Source organism: Papio anubis, chromosome 5 (genome assembly GCF_008728515.1).
Source record: "Papio anubis isolate 15944 chromosome 5, Panubis1.0, whole genome shotgun sequence".
NCBI classification, from domain to species: Eukaryota; Metazoa; Chordata; class Mammalia; order Primates; family Cercopithecidae; genus Papio; species Papio anubis.
Genome location: NC_044980.1, coordinates 41,146,358 through 41,159,794, shown reverse-complemented (window position 1 = coordinate 41,159,794; position 13,437 = coordinate 41,146,358). Strand labels below are relative to the sequence as shown.

At 40.1% G+C, this 13,437-nt stretch overlaps 1 protein-coding gene across 5 annotated transcripts in view; it reads left to right on the top strand.

Annotated features, from left to right (window-relative positions):
* The window catches only part of GHR (growth hormone receptor), a 300,380-nt gene that overhangs the window by 192,963 nt on the left and 93,980 nt on the right, over positions 1–13,437 (top strand). For 4 of the 5 annotated variants that reach the window (XM_021939160.2, XM_017959340.3, XM_017959337.3 and 1 more), the window contains 1 exon segment: positions 10,089–10,154. The exons of the other annotated variant lie outside the window; for it this stretch is intronic. In XM_021939160.2, the coding sequence (XP_021794852.1) occupies positions 10,089–10,154 (66 nt within the window). 5 annotated transcript variants of the gene reach the window in all.

The following is a 13,437-nucleotide window of genomic DNA, read 5'->3' as shown; positions in this document are numbered from 1 at the left end:
CTGTGCCTGTAACCCAGACCAAGTACCATGGAATAAAGTTAATTAGTGAATTAAAGCCACATACCACATAGCCTAAGGACCCATCCCCAAGACCTCCCAATTCCCAACTATGACAGTAAAGGATCGCAGTGGAAAAGATACATCATAGGGGGATAGCAATAGCAATTCCAGCTTACTGGGGCCTATTTTATGGAATCTGACATGGTGAACAGTTCATAAGTTTATTTCCAGGCTTCAAGACCCTGCAACATCTGGCCTCTTGCACCTCCACAACCTCAAATCCTTCTATTCTTCCCTCACTCTCTCTACTCCTGCCACACACACCTCCTTTCTACTCCTCAAATCCATTTCAGGGCCTATATTCTTGCTTCATTTTGCCTGGAATGTTCTTCCACAAAACATCTGTGTGGCTCATTACCATACCTTCAGATCTGTAAGAGCCACTCTCCCCACATCTTCCCAGCTGCCTGGCATTATAGTACACGTCTATTTGCTTATGTGTTTGTCCCCATACACACTGGAACATGGGTCCAGGGAGGCAGAACTCCATCTGCTGTTTTTACCATTGAATCTCCAGCACATAGGACAGACATAGCACATTGTAAGTACTCACACACAGCAACTCTTAACTCAGGATTACTTTTTCTGGCTCTGAAATACCTACTTCCAAGAGAACGAAATTTATTCAAGAAATGTTGGATGGAAATTGAAGAGTGAGCTTGGAAACGACAGACAGAGTGGCAGGAGCCCAGACCAACCTGTTTATGAAAGATGCCTTTGCCCATAGAGGGAAAAATACACCTTAAAGCCTCTGCCAAAGTATATGCTTTCTTAGGACACCTCTGACATGCTGAATGGCACCTGGTCTGAACAAGAAGATCTGTGGATTTGCCAAAACAACTAATTCCTGGGACTTAAGAATAACTACTACCAGTATCATCCTAGTAAACAAGTAGCAAGCAAGCAACAAGCACCACATATGTCAGTATCAAAAGACTAACATGCTGCTGCATGCAAAACCAGACAAATGCCTTCATGCAGGTGACAGTGAGTGGAAGAAATTAATCTTATTTTTATTATTTTTTCCCTTATCAAACACTAGCAAGGGACCAGATGTCATAAACCTAGTTAAAATATGTTGACTTTACCTCAAATTTGAGTATTCATGGTTCCAAAAGGACACTTGTTATAGGATCTGATGATGTACTTTAAAATCTTCTTTTGTGCAAACTGAGGATTCAGAGACCACAAAATGTATGGTAAATTCAAAGTACTATTATAAGTAAAATCATAATGCCTCACGACATTTTTGAAAGTAAAATATTTAGTAATATTACAAATATGTATTGAGCACTCCCCATATTTAAGGAACTGTGCTAATGCTGTGATGGATCAAAAGGAGAATGAGCCATGATCCTTACCTTCAGACTTCAAGCTTATTATTCATTGGGCAGTTAGATAACTAACATATCAGACATGGAATAATAAGTGCCATTGTCCAGATATTAAAAACAAAATTGGTGTTGTGGAAGCACAAAGAATGCAGAGATGGATCCCAACTGGGAGAAAGAAAAAGTGCTTCCTAAAGAAGACACTCAGATTGACCTTGAAAGGTGGATGCTTTTGCACAGGATTGGAAGGTAGGAAGTCTTCATTTGTTGGACTTGCCAATTATTTTGGTGTAAATATTCCCACTGTGGCTGATTTAAAGTTGATAACGTGATGCAACTGAACACAGAACTGGGAAGAGAAGGTGGCTCCAGCACACTACCTATGAGTCACCATCTGAGCTCCAGGCTTAATTAAATCAGCCTCCTCACTACTATTTTGAATGAGTGAAATCACAAATCTTAAAAACATCTATGCTAACATTATAAGAGAAGAGATAGTCACTTCTATCATTCTCCGTTACATCTCCATCTAACCTTCTAATATTCTCTTTGAATATCCTTCCAATCTCAGTCTCAGTCCTATGTTCCTGGCTGGCCTACCTAGAATTAATCTTGGCACAGTGCCAAACTGTGATTCTGTTTATTCCTTTTAGCATTGCTGTGATTAATCTGCACTCCTGTGATCACATGGCATAGAAAACTCTCTTACTGATTATGGCCTGGTGTTGACACCTCTGCTGTTCTCCGTAATGAAAAGCAGCTTTCAGGGTGGCTAGCTGGGCAGGATGTTTCGCTGCTCTTGTAACAGTAGGAAGGAAAAACTGGAGGAATTACTGGGAAGCTTTGCAGAAGGAAGATACAGGCCAGCCGAGAGCCAGCATTCATATTACCTGCTCCTTTCAGTATTCTTTGTGAAAACACCACCACCAGTGTGTTCCCTGGACGTCACTGCTGCACCTTTAACTGGCCTTATTATGCTAGGGACTACATTAGAAAAGCCAGACTCTAGTATCTGTCTGTAATTGCAAGCGGATGTCTCAGCACATGCACAAGCTTATGTCAGGAGGATGTTTATGAAAAACTCACAAAGCAGAGCACTGCTAGACAGGAAATAAATATGTGAAGCTTGAAGTTGTTAGGAAACTTCCACATTTGTCTCTCTAAGCCAGAGATAGGACCTGTGAGAAAAGAAGGTCTTTATCATTGCACATTGATTCTCGTTACCTTGAAGCCTTGCTTTTCTCAAAATACATTTACAGCAACATGTGGCCGCTGCAGATTTATTTAAACATGTGCTTTTTTCTATGACACTGGTTTCTCTTCCAAATTTGTTATCTATTATTTTACTGTAAAGCATTAAAAAGTGTTTGAAACCACCAGCACCATTTCACAGTTCCTGTTTTATTTGTTTAAATTCTCTAGCTCATGTAATATGCCGTATGATTTACTGTTTAAGTATAGAAGAAATACACTCCCTCACGGAGATGTGGAGATGTGGAGAGGTAATACTGTCTCCTGGAAAGGCTCAGAGATTTCCTGTTTAGATTACACAGGCTTCTTTAGAGCTGCCAAGAGTCATAACATGTACGAGATAATACACTTTGGTTCAGGAGAAACTATGGATGGGAATGTAATTAATTCACTGAGCCACAAAAGAAAGGAAATTCCAGCGTAGAGCTGTCACTGCACTCAGGCCTGGTGGACTTGGTATGCCAAGGGGTAGCCATGATCAAAAAGAGGATTGCAGCCTGAGGACCCACTGAGTAGTATCCAACCACAGAGCAAAAGGAGGGGGCCTGGCTGCTAAGGGCATCACACGTCTCACCTGGTTCTTTGAGAATTGATCCCTGAAGCGTATTTCTGCTCAACACTTCAGCAACCTGGCTTCATCAGTATAACTTTCCAGAATGCTTGTGACATTGAGATAAATCAATCAGCATGTACTTTATCAAATGCCTCCTCATGAGTACCAACTGTGGCACATAGTGGGGAAGCCCTAGAGGCAGAACCCTGAAGAGGATATGGTGATTCTGATCAGCGCAAGAAGGTATAGTGAAAAGTGTCCTGAACACATTTTGTGTCTTGTCATAAGAATCACCTGTCAGGGAGGGGTGTGGAAGGGCAAGGTAAGCATACATATTCTCAGGACCTTTCCAAAATGTAGAGTGACCAGGGACCTAGAGATTCAGACTCTGTCGATCTGGACCAAAGACCTAGACTTGGTATATTTAATAAATGCTGTGTGAGGCCCTTTACATGCATTACCTCCTGTAATTGTATAGAACAGTTGCTGTATATGGTACTATGTTTACTTGTATTTGCACTGTCTATTCAGGGATGTTTCAAAATGCCATTGCTATCCAACTGGTGAATTATTACTCTTGCCAGAACATTGATTCTCCTACTCTTGCTCCCTTAATAACACACTAGAGAACTGGGATTGACTACATTTAGTCTCAGGCTGAATGAATCATTGCCATAAGTAGATTTCCATCCCCTACTCCACTGATACATTTGCCAAACACTCTTAAAGAATAGAAACCACTGCCTACATGCAGCCTGCACCGGGAGGACCTAAATAGTCTAGCTGGGTTTATGACAACATCCCATCTTCACATCAGCAAAACCCTAAGTGCACAAAGTCTCCATAGGCATCTTCTCCATAGGAAAAGACATGCCCCAGCTGTCAAGGTAGTGGCTAGCAATAATAACAATGACAAAAACAATAACAATGATAAGCATGTATAACATTTACTTATCACTAATTGTATTGTAAATGAAATGATGAGCATATACTAACTGATTTAAATCTTATATATGTATAGATACTTTTACTCTCCCAATTTTAAACACAGAGAAACCAAGACCCAGATACGTGTTTCTGTTGGGAAGTTGAGTCGGTTCTAGTCTTGGTAAGTCCACTGTGAGGTGCTCCACCTCAAAGCATAGCAAATTAGTAGTTCCCCATGTTTGCAGAATCAAAATTAAGTTCTTTGGCAAGGTTCTCCCTGATGTGCCCCTGCTTCTTCCCTAACTCAACACATCCTCAGCTCCATCTATGCGCTCCCAACACATCACAACTCTTTATATGCCCAGGCTGTGTCTTCTGTACCTTTGTACCTTCTGCACCTTTGTTTCTTTAGCCTCAACTGCCCTTTCTTTTCCTCTACATTACCCTTTATCCCAAATTTAGCACCTGTCTCAAGGAGTCACCTTCCCCAGGAAGTTTGTCCAAATTTGTTAACAGATATTCCATTGTTCCTCCAATGCTTGATCCTTCTTTCTTTATAGATCCCTGCCTAGAAAACTGGACTCACTGAGGCCAGGGGCTGCAGGTAGTTTATTTTATAACCCGGCATTTAAAAGTGCCTATTTATTGATTTGTTGGGAATAGTTAATAAATGGAGTCCTTGCAGATCATAACCAAGAGCACAGTTTGTAATGGTTTCATTAATTTTGTTACTATTGGATGTGATTCTCTGCATATGGTCTTCCTTTACTTGTTTTTCCCTTACTGCTCAGCACCTGTAGATATTAGGTACATGGCTCTGACACTAATTAAAATTGATGACTGAGAATGACACTTCCATTTGCTAAGCCAGCGCAATTTTGTTCATTGTGCTTTACTTTTTAACGAGCACCCTCTCAGCAGTAGCATAAATCTATAGTCTTTCCATGAGGGTACCATTTGTTCCTTTTATGTCTTGATTCATTACATATTTTCAGGAGTGTGAGCTGATTAAGAGTTTTTGGTTTGTGAAAATGTCACCAAATGCACGGTAAAGGCAAAGTCACCAGATGTCTGCTTGCAAAAAAATTAAATGCTGGTTTGTGAAGATTCAAGGCTGGCCAGGGCTCCCCAAGCATTTCCAGGCCTGAGCTCTGGCTCTACACTCTCCTTAGGGTCTCATAACTGACCCCCACATTCCATTTCTGCCATCATGGAAAAATTCATCAACTTTACTGCTGATGTTAGGCCTGGAAATTGTCGTCCATTAGTTTTCTCAGATTCAAGCTGAAAATTGAGACAAACTTCCTACGTAATTTTGACCAAAATAACACATATGTTTATGTGCTATCCCATAATTAACATACTTTTAAAATCACTTTCTTGAGGTATAGTTGGCTTACAAAAATATGTGCATATTTAATGTATACAGCTTCATGAATTTGGAGATAAGTATACATCCATGAAATTATAACTGCATGTATGCCATAAACCTATTACCTACAAAAGTTTCCTTTCACTTTCTTTGTTATTATTTTGATTAACTTAATTTTTTTCATCCTTCGAACTATCAAAATTTTCTCAAGTAATACATAGTTGTCAGTTATACAAACTTACTGAACCTTGATCAAAGGTCCTCCTTTAGTGCTCAACTTAGAGAAAGAAATAATGAAACAAAGTGTTCTCTGATTTGTAGCAAAGATCTGTGATGGTGATGGGAATGGTTCTAGAAAATAATGGTAATAATAAAGACTTAGAGTATCAAAGCAGCAAGTATGTTTGAAGGAATTGTTACAATGCAGTTTTGCTTTCTGGTCACTTTAAAATCAAGGTGTAGTACTTTATTTACTCTAGGAAAATGTTTGCTTTTTGTCATAATTTCTTATTGCATATGAGAGTAAATGATCTATAGATGAAGATATTAGTAAAATTTAGAGAGAGAATAAAAAAGAAACACTTTCACAGCTGAAAGGCTGCTTCCCAGTTAGCTAACTGAGAGGAGTTAATGAAAAAGTACATTAAAAAGCGGCTCGGGGAAGGTGAATTGGACTCACCGGGCTCTGACATTCAGAGAGATGGGAATGAGTCAGCTCACTGTCCAGTACATCTTTATTTTCTTTCTCTTTCTTGTTTTATATCAGAAATAGATTTCTTGGCATTGTTACTGTGGGTTTCTATTAAGGACTGAAACAAAAGTATTAATAATCTGAGAGTATGTAGAAAACAAAATAAATTCACTTTCTCCCACTATACTCTCACAACACAGAATATTTTAGTGACCAGAGATCACCAAAATGTGTGTGGTGTTGACCAAAAGAGTCAAACTCTGTAAAATATTTGAAAAGATTTATTCTGAGCCAAATGTCAGTGACCATGGCCCATGACACAGCCCTCAGGAGGTCCTAAGAACATGTGCCCAAGGTGGTCAGGGTACAGCTTGGTTTTATATATTTTAGGGAGGCATAAGACATCAATTAAATACATTTAAGAAATACATTGGTTTGGTTCAGAAAGGCAGGACAACTCAAACAGGGGGCTTCCAGGCTATAGGTAAATTTAAACATTTTCTGGTTGACAATTAGTTGAGTTTGTCTGAAGACCTGGGATTAATGGAAAGGACTATTCAGGTTAAGATATGTTTCTTATTGGACCTAAAACAGTGCCTGGCTCTTAGTTGATTATTGCCTGGATCTGGGAAGGAAGGAAGGAAGGAAAACAAAGGGGGAAGGGGATTTGCTATAGAATGTGGATTTTTCCCATAAAAGACTTTGTACGGCCATTTCAAGGCATGACAAGGAAATATATTTTGGGGTTAAATATTTTTTTCCTTGTCTCATAATGTTATGCCAGAGTCAGATTGAAAATCAAGTCACAATATACAGGGTCAAATAAAACCCATCTAATGAGAACCCTTGGTTTGTAGGTCATGACTCCCTTAGGTAGGAATTTGGGCAAGATAAAAGATTGAAACTTAGTCCTGGGTGGGAATCTCTCTCCACACAAATTCTCCAACAGGCTCTTCAATGGGACGCCAATTGGGTGTTCTCTAATTCAATTCAATTCTGACAGTCTATCTGTCTACCTGGAAATAGCATCAGATACCACAGGTTTAGGGCTCAGTCCAACAATACTGCCCCTCACTTCAGATGCCAATTGCAAGTAATAGGTTGTTACCTATACTTCTGGCCAATTAGCTGTAAGTTGGGGTTCCCACAACCTCCTCCTCAGGTTTGGTAATTTTGGACAGCTTGCTTACATTTACCAGCTTATTAGAAAGGATGTTACAAAGGACACAGATGAAGAGATGGATAGGATAAGATATGGGACTTGGAGTTGCAGAGTTTCCATGACCACTCTGAGTGCAGCATCTTCCCATGTTCAGCTATCCAGAATCTCTCAGATTAAGTAAGACATTGGCCACTGGTGATCAAATTAACCTTCAGTCCCTCTCCCCTTCCCAGAGGTTGGAGAGTGGGGCTGAACTGTCTCAACCTCTAATCAACTCTTGGTCTTTCCTGTGACCATCCCCCATCCTGAGGCTCTCCAGGAGCCCCCAGGCATCAGACAACTCATTAGCATACGAAAAACACTTATCACTCCAGAGATTCCAAGGATTTTAGGAACTGTGTCAAGAAACAGAAACAAGATCAAATAGGTATTTCACAATATCACCAGTAGTTTCACTGGGAGGTAAAACTCAATGTTTACTGTGAGCCTGAGCTCACAGTAAAGTTATCTAAGTTATCACAGTAAAGTTATCTAAGAATAACTTAGAGGTAACGTGATCAGATATGGGGAATTCTGGAGAAACACCTTTCACTACCAAACCCAGACAAGAGATGCATACTTTTCTAGCTGGGATGCTTACAAAGCAACCCACTGTAATACTTAAAAGTAGAGTGACACTACATTCATCATTTTTCATTTTTTCCTGTTTTTTATGCCACCTACTACTAATGTCAATCAAATTATGACTGTGTTTATACTGATCATCTCACATCATAAACTTGATCATCTCACATCATAAACTTCTGTGTCTCTCATGTTGAGCTTTTCACCTCCCTTCATTCCCTCCCTACTTCCAGGATCATTCACATGTTTATTTCTAAAAATAAACTTTTTTTACTGAACTTATTTTCATACTGTTTAAAAAGAATTTCTATTTCTCCTCATTCTTACAAATAAGATTCAAGTTTAAACTCAAATAATGTAGGAAATCATTTTTTTTAAAATTGTTCCCTACTGTGTCTAGGCTTGAGACCACAGGTAATTAAGACCAGGTTTTCATTTGATATGATTTTTATGAGTTCTTTTTAGAGGTTAGGTAGGTTAGGCACAATTTTAATTTTTAAAAAGCGGGTTATTATGAGAGGAGAAATCATACTTTGTCATTTGAAAATGATGCCATAAGAGGTGTTAGCAGAAAAATCAAACTGTAAAATATTTTAGAGATTTATTCTGGGCTATTATAAGTGACTGTGGCCCCACTGAAATGAGTGAGTTCCCTGATCCTCTCACAGAGCATGCGACAGGGGTCTGGCTCACCTGTTCAGTTGCCCCACTGCTCAAACCCCTAGTGGGAGAATACAGACAGTCAGGTGCAGAGGCTGGGGCAAGTGCTTTGGCCCCTTAGCCCTGCAGTAGTGTCTAGGGGTGGGGTGCCCGCAACCCCAGTGTTACAAAGTTCTTTCAGCTTTGCAGTCCACAGACAGCTGGAGTGTTAATCAGCTCAATGGACCCTCTGCCTTATAGCAAGGGCAGAGGGCCAGAGTGACAGCTTTCTGTATTCCAAACTCTTGCCCAGTGTCCTAGAAAAATAAGATCATACAGGGGCTCGAAGGACGAGTGCAGGGTTTTACTGAGTAGTGGAGGTGGCTCTCAGCAAGATGGATGGGGAGTGGGAAATGGGGATGGATTGGGAAGGTGAACTTCCTCTGAAGTCCAGCCACCCAGTGGCTGGACTCTTCAACCTCCCCCAGCCAAGCTCCTCTCAGCACCCAGATGGTCCTCTTCTCTCTCTCTCTCTCTCTCTGCCACATCATTTCACCATCTGTCTGCTGGTCAGCTGGCTTGCTGGTGTGCTGGTCTGTTGGTCTGCTGGTCTGCTTCTGGAACCTGGGCTTCAGAGTTTATATGGGTGCAGGATAGGGGGTGTTTTGGGCCAAAAGGCAGCTTTTTGGACATGAAAACGGACATGCCTGTTCCATTTAGAGTTGCAGGTCTTCAGGCTTGAGGGTGGGACCTTTGCGCAGGAACTACCCTCTTCTACCCAGTGTTTCCCTGTCTCCTGTCCATATCACCAGTATACACAGTCTCAAGGAGTCCTGAGAAAGTGTGCCCAAGGCCGTCAGATTCAGTTTGGTTCTGCATGTTTCAGGGAGGCAGGAGTTACAGGCAAAAACATAAATCAGTACATGGAAGGTATACATTGGTTCAGCCTGAAAAGGCAGGATATCTTCAAGTGGGGACTTGCAGGTCATAGTTTGGTTCAGAGATTCTTTAATCTGCAGTTGGTTAAAGGAACAAAACTTTGTACAAAAGCTTAGAGTTAGCCAAAAGAAATATTTAAATTAAGATAAGGATGCTATGTCAGAGTCAGCCACAAAATGACCTGTTTAGCAAGATTAATGGCCTACAGGTGTGACTTAACCCTTGCCTTGCATGGCCTAAGGTCTTGTTTATAATTTAGTATCTTTTTGCCCAAAGAGTCTATTTTGTCGGTCTTATGATCTCTATTTTAACATTAATGCTGGTCACTTGTGACTGAACTCCAAAGCGGAGGCATATCTGACTTGCCTTCCCATTGTGGCCAGGAACCCAAGTTTTCAAGTTTCTCTGGAGTCCCGTTGGCCAAGAAGGGGTCCATTCAGTTGGTTTGGGGAGCTGAGGATTTTATTTTTAGTTTATATAGGGTCGTATGAGATTGTTAGGACAGGAATGACTAATGTTTTCTTCTCTTTCTGTTTCAGCCACAGCAGCTATCCTTAGCAGAGCATCCTGGAGTCTGCAAAGTGTTAATCCAGGCCTAAAGACAAGTAAGAATTTCAGTTCTTTTTCTTCCTTCAATGATATTTTCCATGTTTTAGTGTAATTAAGCTACTATCCTTCTCTGTTTTATTTGGGATGTTAGTAACTGGAATAGTGACTGAGATGAAATTTTATAGGCAAGCAAAACATTTTTTAAGGATTTGTTTCTTAACTTCTGATATAGTTTGGATGGCATGTAATCCCCAATGTTGGAGGTGGAGCCTGGGAGGAGATGTTTGGGTCATGTGGGCAGATTCCTCATGAATGGTTTAGCACCCTCTTCTTTGTGCTGTCCTCACCATAGTGAGTGAGTTCTCATGAGATCTGGTTGTTTAAAAGTGTGTGGCACCCCCCTCTTCAATCTCTTGCTCCCACTCTTGCCCTATGAGAGACCTGTTCCACTTCACCATGATTATAGGCTTCCTGAGGCTTTCACCAGAAGCAGATGCTAATACAGCCTGCAGAACTGTGAGCCATTTAAATCATTTTTCTTTATAAATTACCCAGCCTCAGGTACTTTTTTACAGCAATGAAAACAAACTAATACAACTTCTCTGCAAGGCTGCTTTTTCTATTTTTGCTTATGCTTGGAGGTTAAGTAAGGTCAAATTAATGAAGGAGGAAAAAAGAGGAAATGATACATCATGGATCAACAATTATTTATTGAATTTAGGAAACTGCCTCTTTTTCCAAATTCTTTTTAAAATTATTATCATTATTATCTTGAAGTATTTATCTAAGGATTACATTGATAGAAAGTTAAACTTGTCTCTCCAACCAGATTGCCTTAAGCTTCAGAATTATGCCTTTTGTAAGCTCTTTCTTACTCTTAAAATGACTTTACACATTCCCCCCTGGTCCTTTGACAATCTCCTCTTCAGTCACAGGACAGAACCCCAACATCAACTCTGTGGGGAAGCTTCTCCAAATTCTCTAGGCCTGAACAATTTTCTGCCTTCTCTGCTTCCGTGGAACTTTGTCCTTTACTACATGATAGCGTTTACCTCCTGACATTTTAGTGTGTTTGTTAGCCCTGCATATAGAACTCACCAGATTGTGTGGACTGCATGAATGAATTAATTCTATTGAACTTTAAGGCAAAGCCTAAATTTTATGCTTCTTCTAAATCCCTTACATCTCCTAAAAAAATTCTGATCCATAGTAGTAGGTACTTGTTTAATTAAATTTTAGGGATGGATATTTTTCATCAGTGGAAGTATATGCTAGAGTCCATATTATGCAATAAGGGAAGGGAAGACAGAGTACCTAATTCAGTTAAGATATTGCTATTCTTGTTGGTAATTCTGGAGTCATGAAATCATAATTTGAATTTTATGACTAAATTGCAGAATAAATTTCCAATGTGAGATTTAAACATTATTTCCTTGGAGGTGACCAAAAAGGAGAGTTGGTACTGTTTTTAAGAACTGTCATTCAATTGTCAGTTGTGCCAGACCACAAATCCTTTATAGCCCTCCTGTTTAAGAAGCATCTGACATGCTAAGCTGCTTCCTAATTAACACAAAAGGTTGTAAAAGAAGTGGCTGTTTGGTTGTGTTTGGGTTATCCCAGCCAGTATATTCCAAAGCTTCCTTCATGCAACAGATGAGTGATCTCCTTTATATTCTGTAAGGAAATGAGAAGTAATCAGTTAAACATGCATTACTAATGCTACATGCTTCACATTGAAACCATCCTCCTGATACATAATACTTTACCCTCTGCTGTCCCCCAAAGTGGCAGTAGGATTTCTGTTAAGTCATTTTCTTTATTAGGTCACAAGGTTTAAGAAGCCTAAACATTGTGCCTTGTTGAAATATAACCTCTAGGTATGGAGGATGTGTTGAACAACTTCGTACCAGTCATTTGGCATATGTTGATTTCCTGTCTTCATGATACATAAGACAACTAGCTAATTATCATTCATATGTGGTAAATCACATAGATACTGACTTCCCCTATCTTTCCAGCTTTTTCTTATCAAAAGTTACCTGCTCTCTGTCGCAGGAATGATTGGCTAAAGTAACCTATATCAGGGTCTGTAACAGTGGGCACCTATCAGAGTGCACATGCTTGAACATATCATCGCCTTTATCATCATAAGCCTCACATCCAGATGTGATAGACCCAAGTGCTCACATCCCCTCACTCTGTCACTGTATATGTTTTTACCATATCACAAATATTTAACAGTCTGCTGTGTACTCAACCTTTAGCTGTATGCCCTGAGGAAGACAGAGTAAGATACTGCCCTGATATCAAGGAGCTCACATGCTCCCTAAAGAGATAATTTCACATGAAAAGTTAGTGTTTAACATGAAATGTCCTGAGAATATACAATTGTAATTTGCATGTTTCCTATATGTACTTTTCTAAGTTCTCAGATTCAAAACAAAACCCCATGGAAGAAAAAATGAAATAAAAACCCCGTCAGGACAAATCCTAGCCAGAACTTACCAAACATAAAAAATAAATGCCACTGCCCTCTCCAAGCCACCTTTACTTTATACTTGGGTCTAAGAAGCCCAAACATTGTGCCTTGTTGAAATATAACCTCTAGGTATGGAGGATGTGTCGAACAACTTCCTACCAGTCAGTGAAGTGCAGTGACCATTTAGCAGTATCTCCCTCCTCTCTCTTTCCACCCGCTGCCCCATCTCTCCTTCCTTGCATCTATCTTCTCCTGCCAACAATAATTTTCTTACGTTCTAAGTAAATATCTGTAATGCTCTCCCTACTACCTAAACATTAAACTTCAAACCTTTCCCAAGACCCTGAACACCCACCCCAGCTTGTAAGTTCACGCTACTTACCTGGGAATCCCAGACACACTGTATATTCCCTCCTCTGGTACACTGCTCATGTCATCGAATCTATCTTCCTCCCACCCCGCCCTGGATTCTATAAATATATATCAGTCCTACCCACCTTTAAGTTTCAGTCAAAACCTGATACTTATGGCCTGAAGCAATCCCTCTGTTCTCCATGCTAGTCTATGAGAGAAGTCATGATATTTCAGCAGCTCTGGAGAGACACATATGGTCAAACCAGACCAGCTCAAATTAACCCATGCTATGCACCACCTAAAGAATCACCTCTTGCTGTAACCTCTTTCTTCACCAAAAATTATCTGTCCCATTTGCTAAGTAAGCCCTTAGGGCTTTGCTGTGCCTGCAACAGGTCTTAATCCATGTGAATGTGCGTTTTTGTGTTAGTGAGCACATGCTAACATGCCTTCCACAGATTAGTTTCTTTAGAAACATTTTCTGGGGGAAAAAAAGATATATTTTT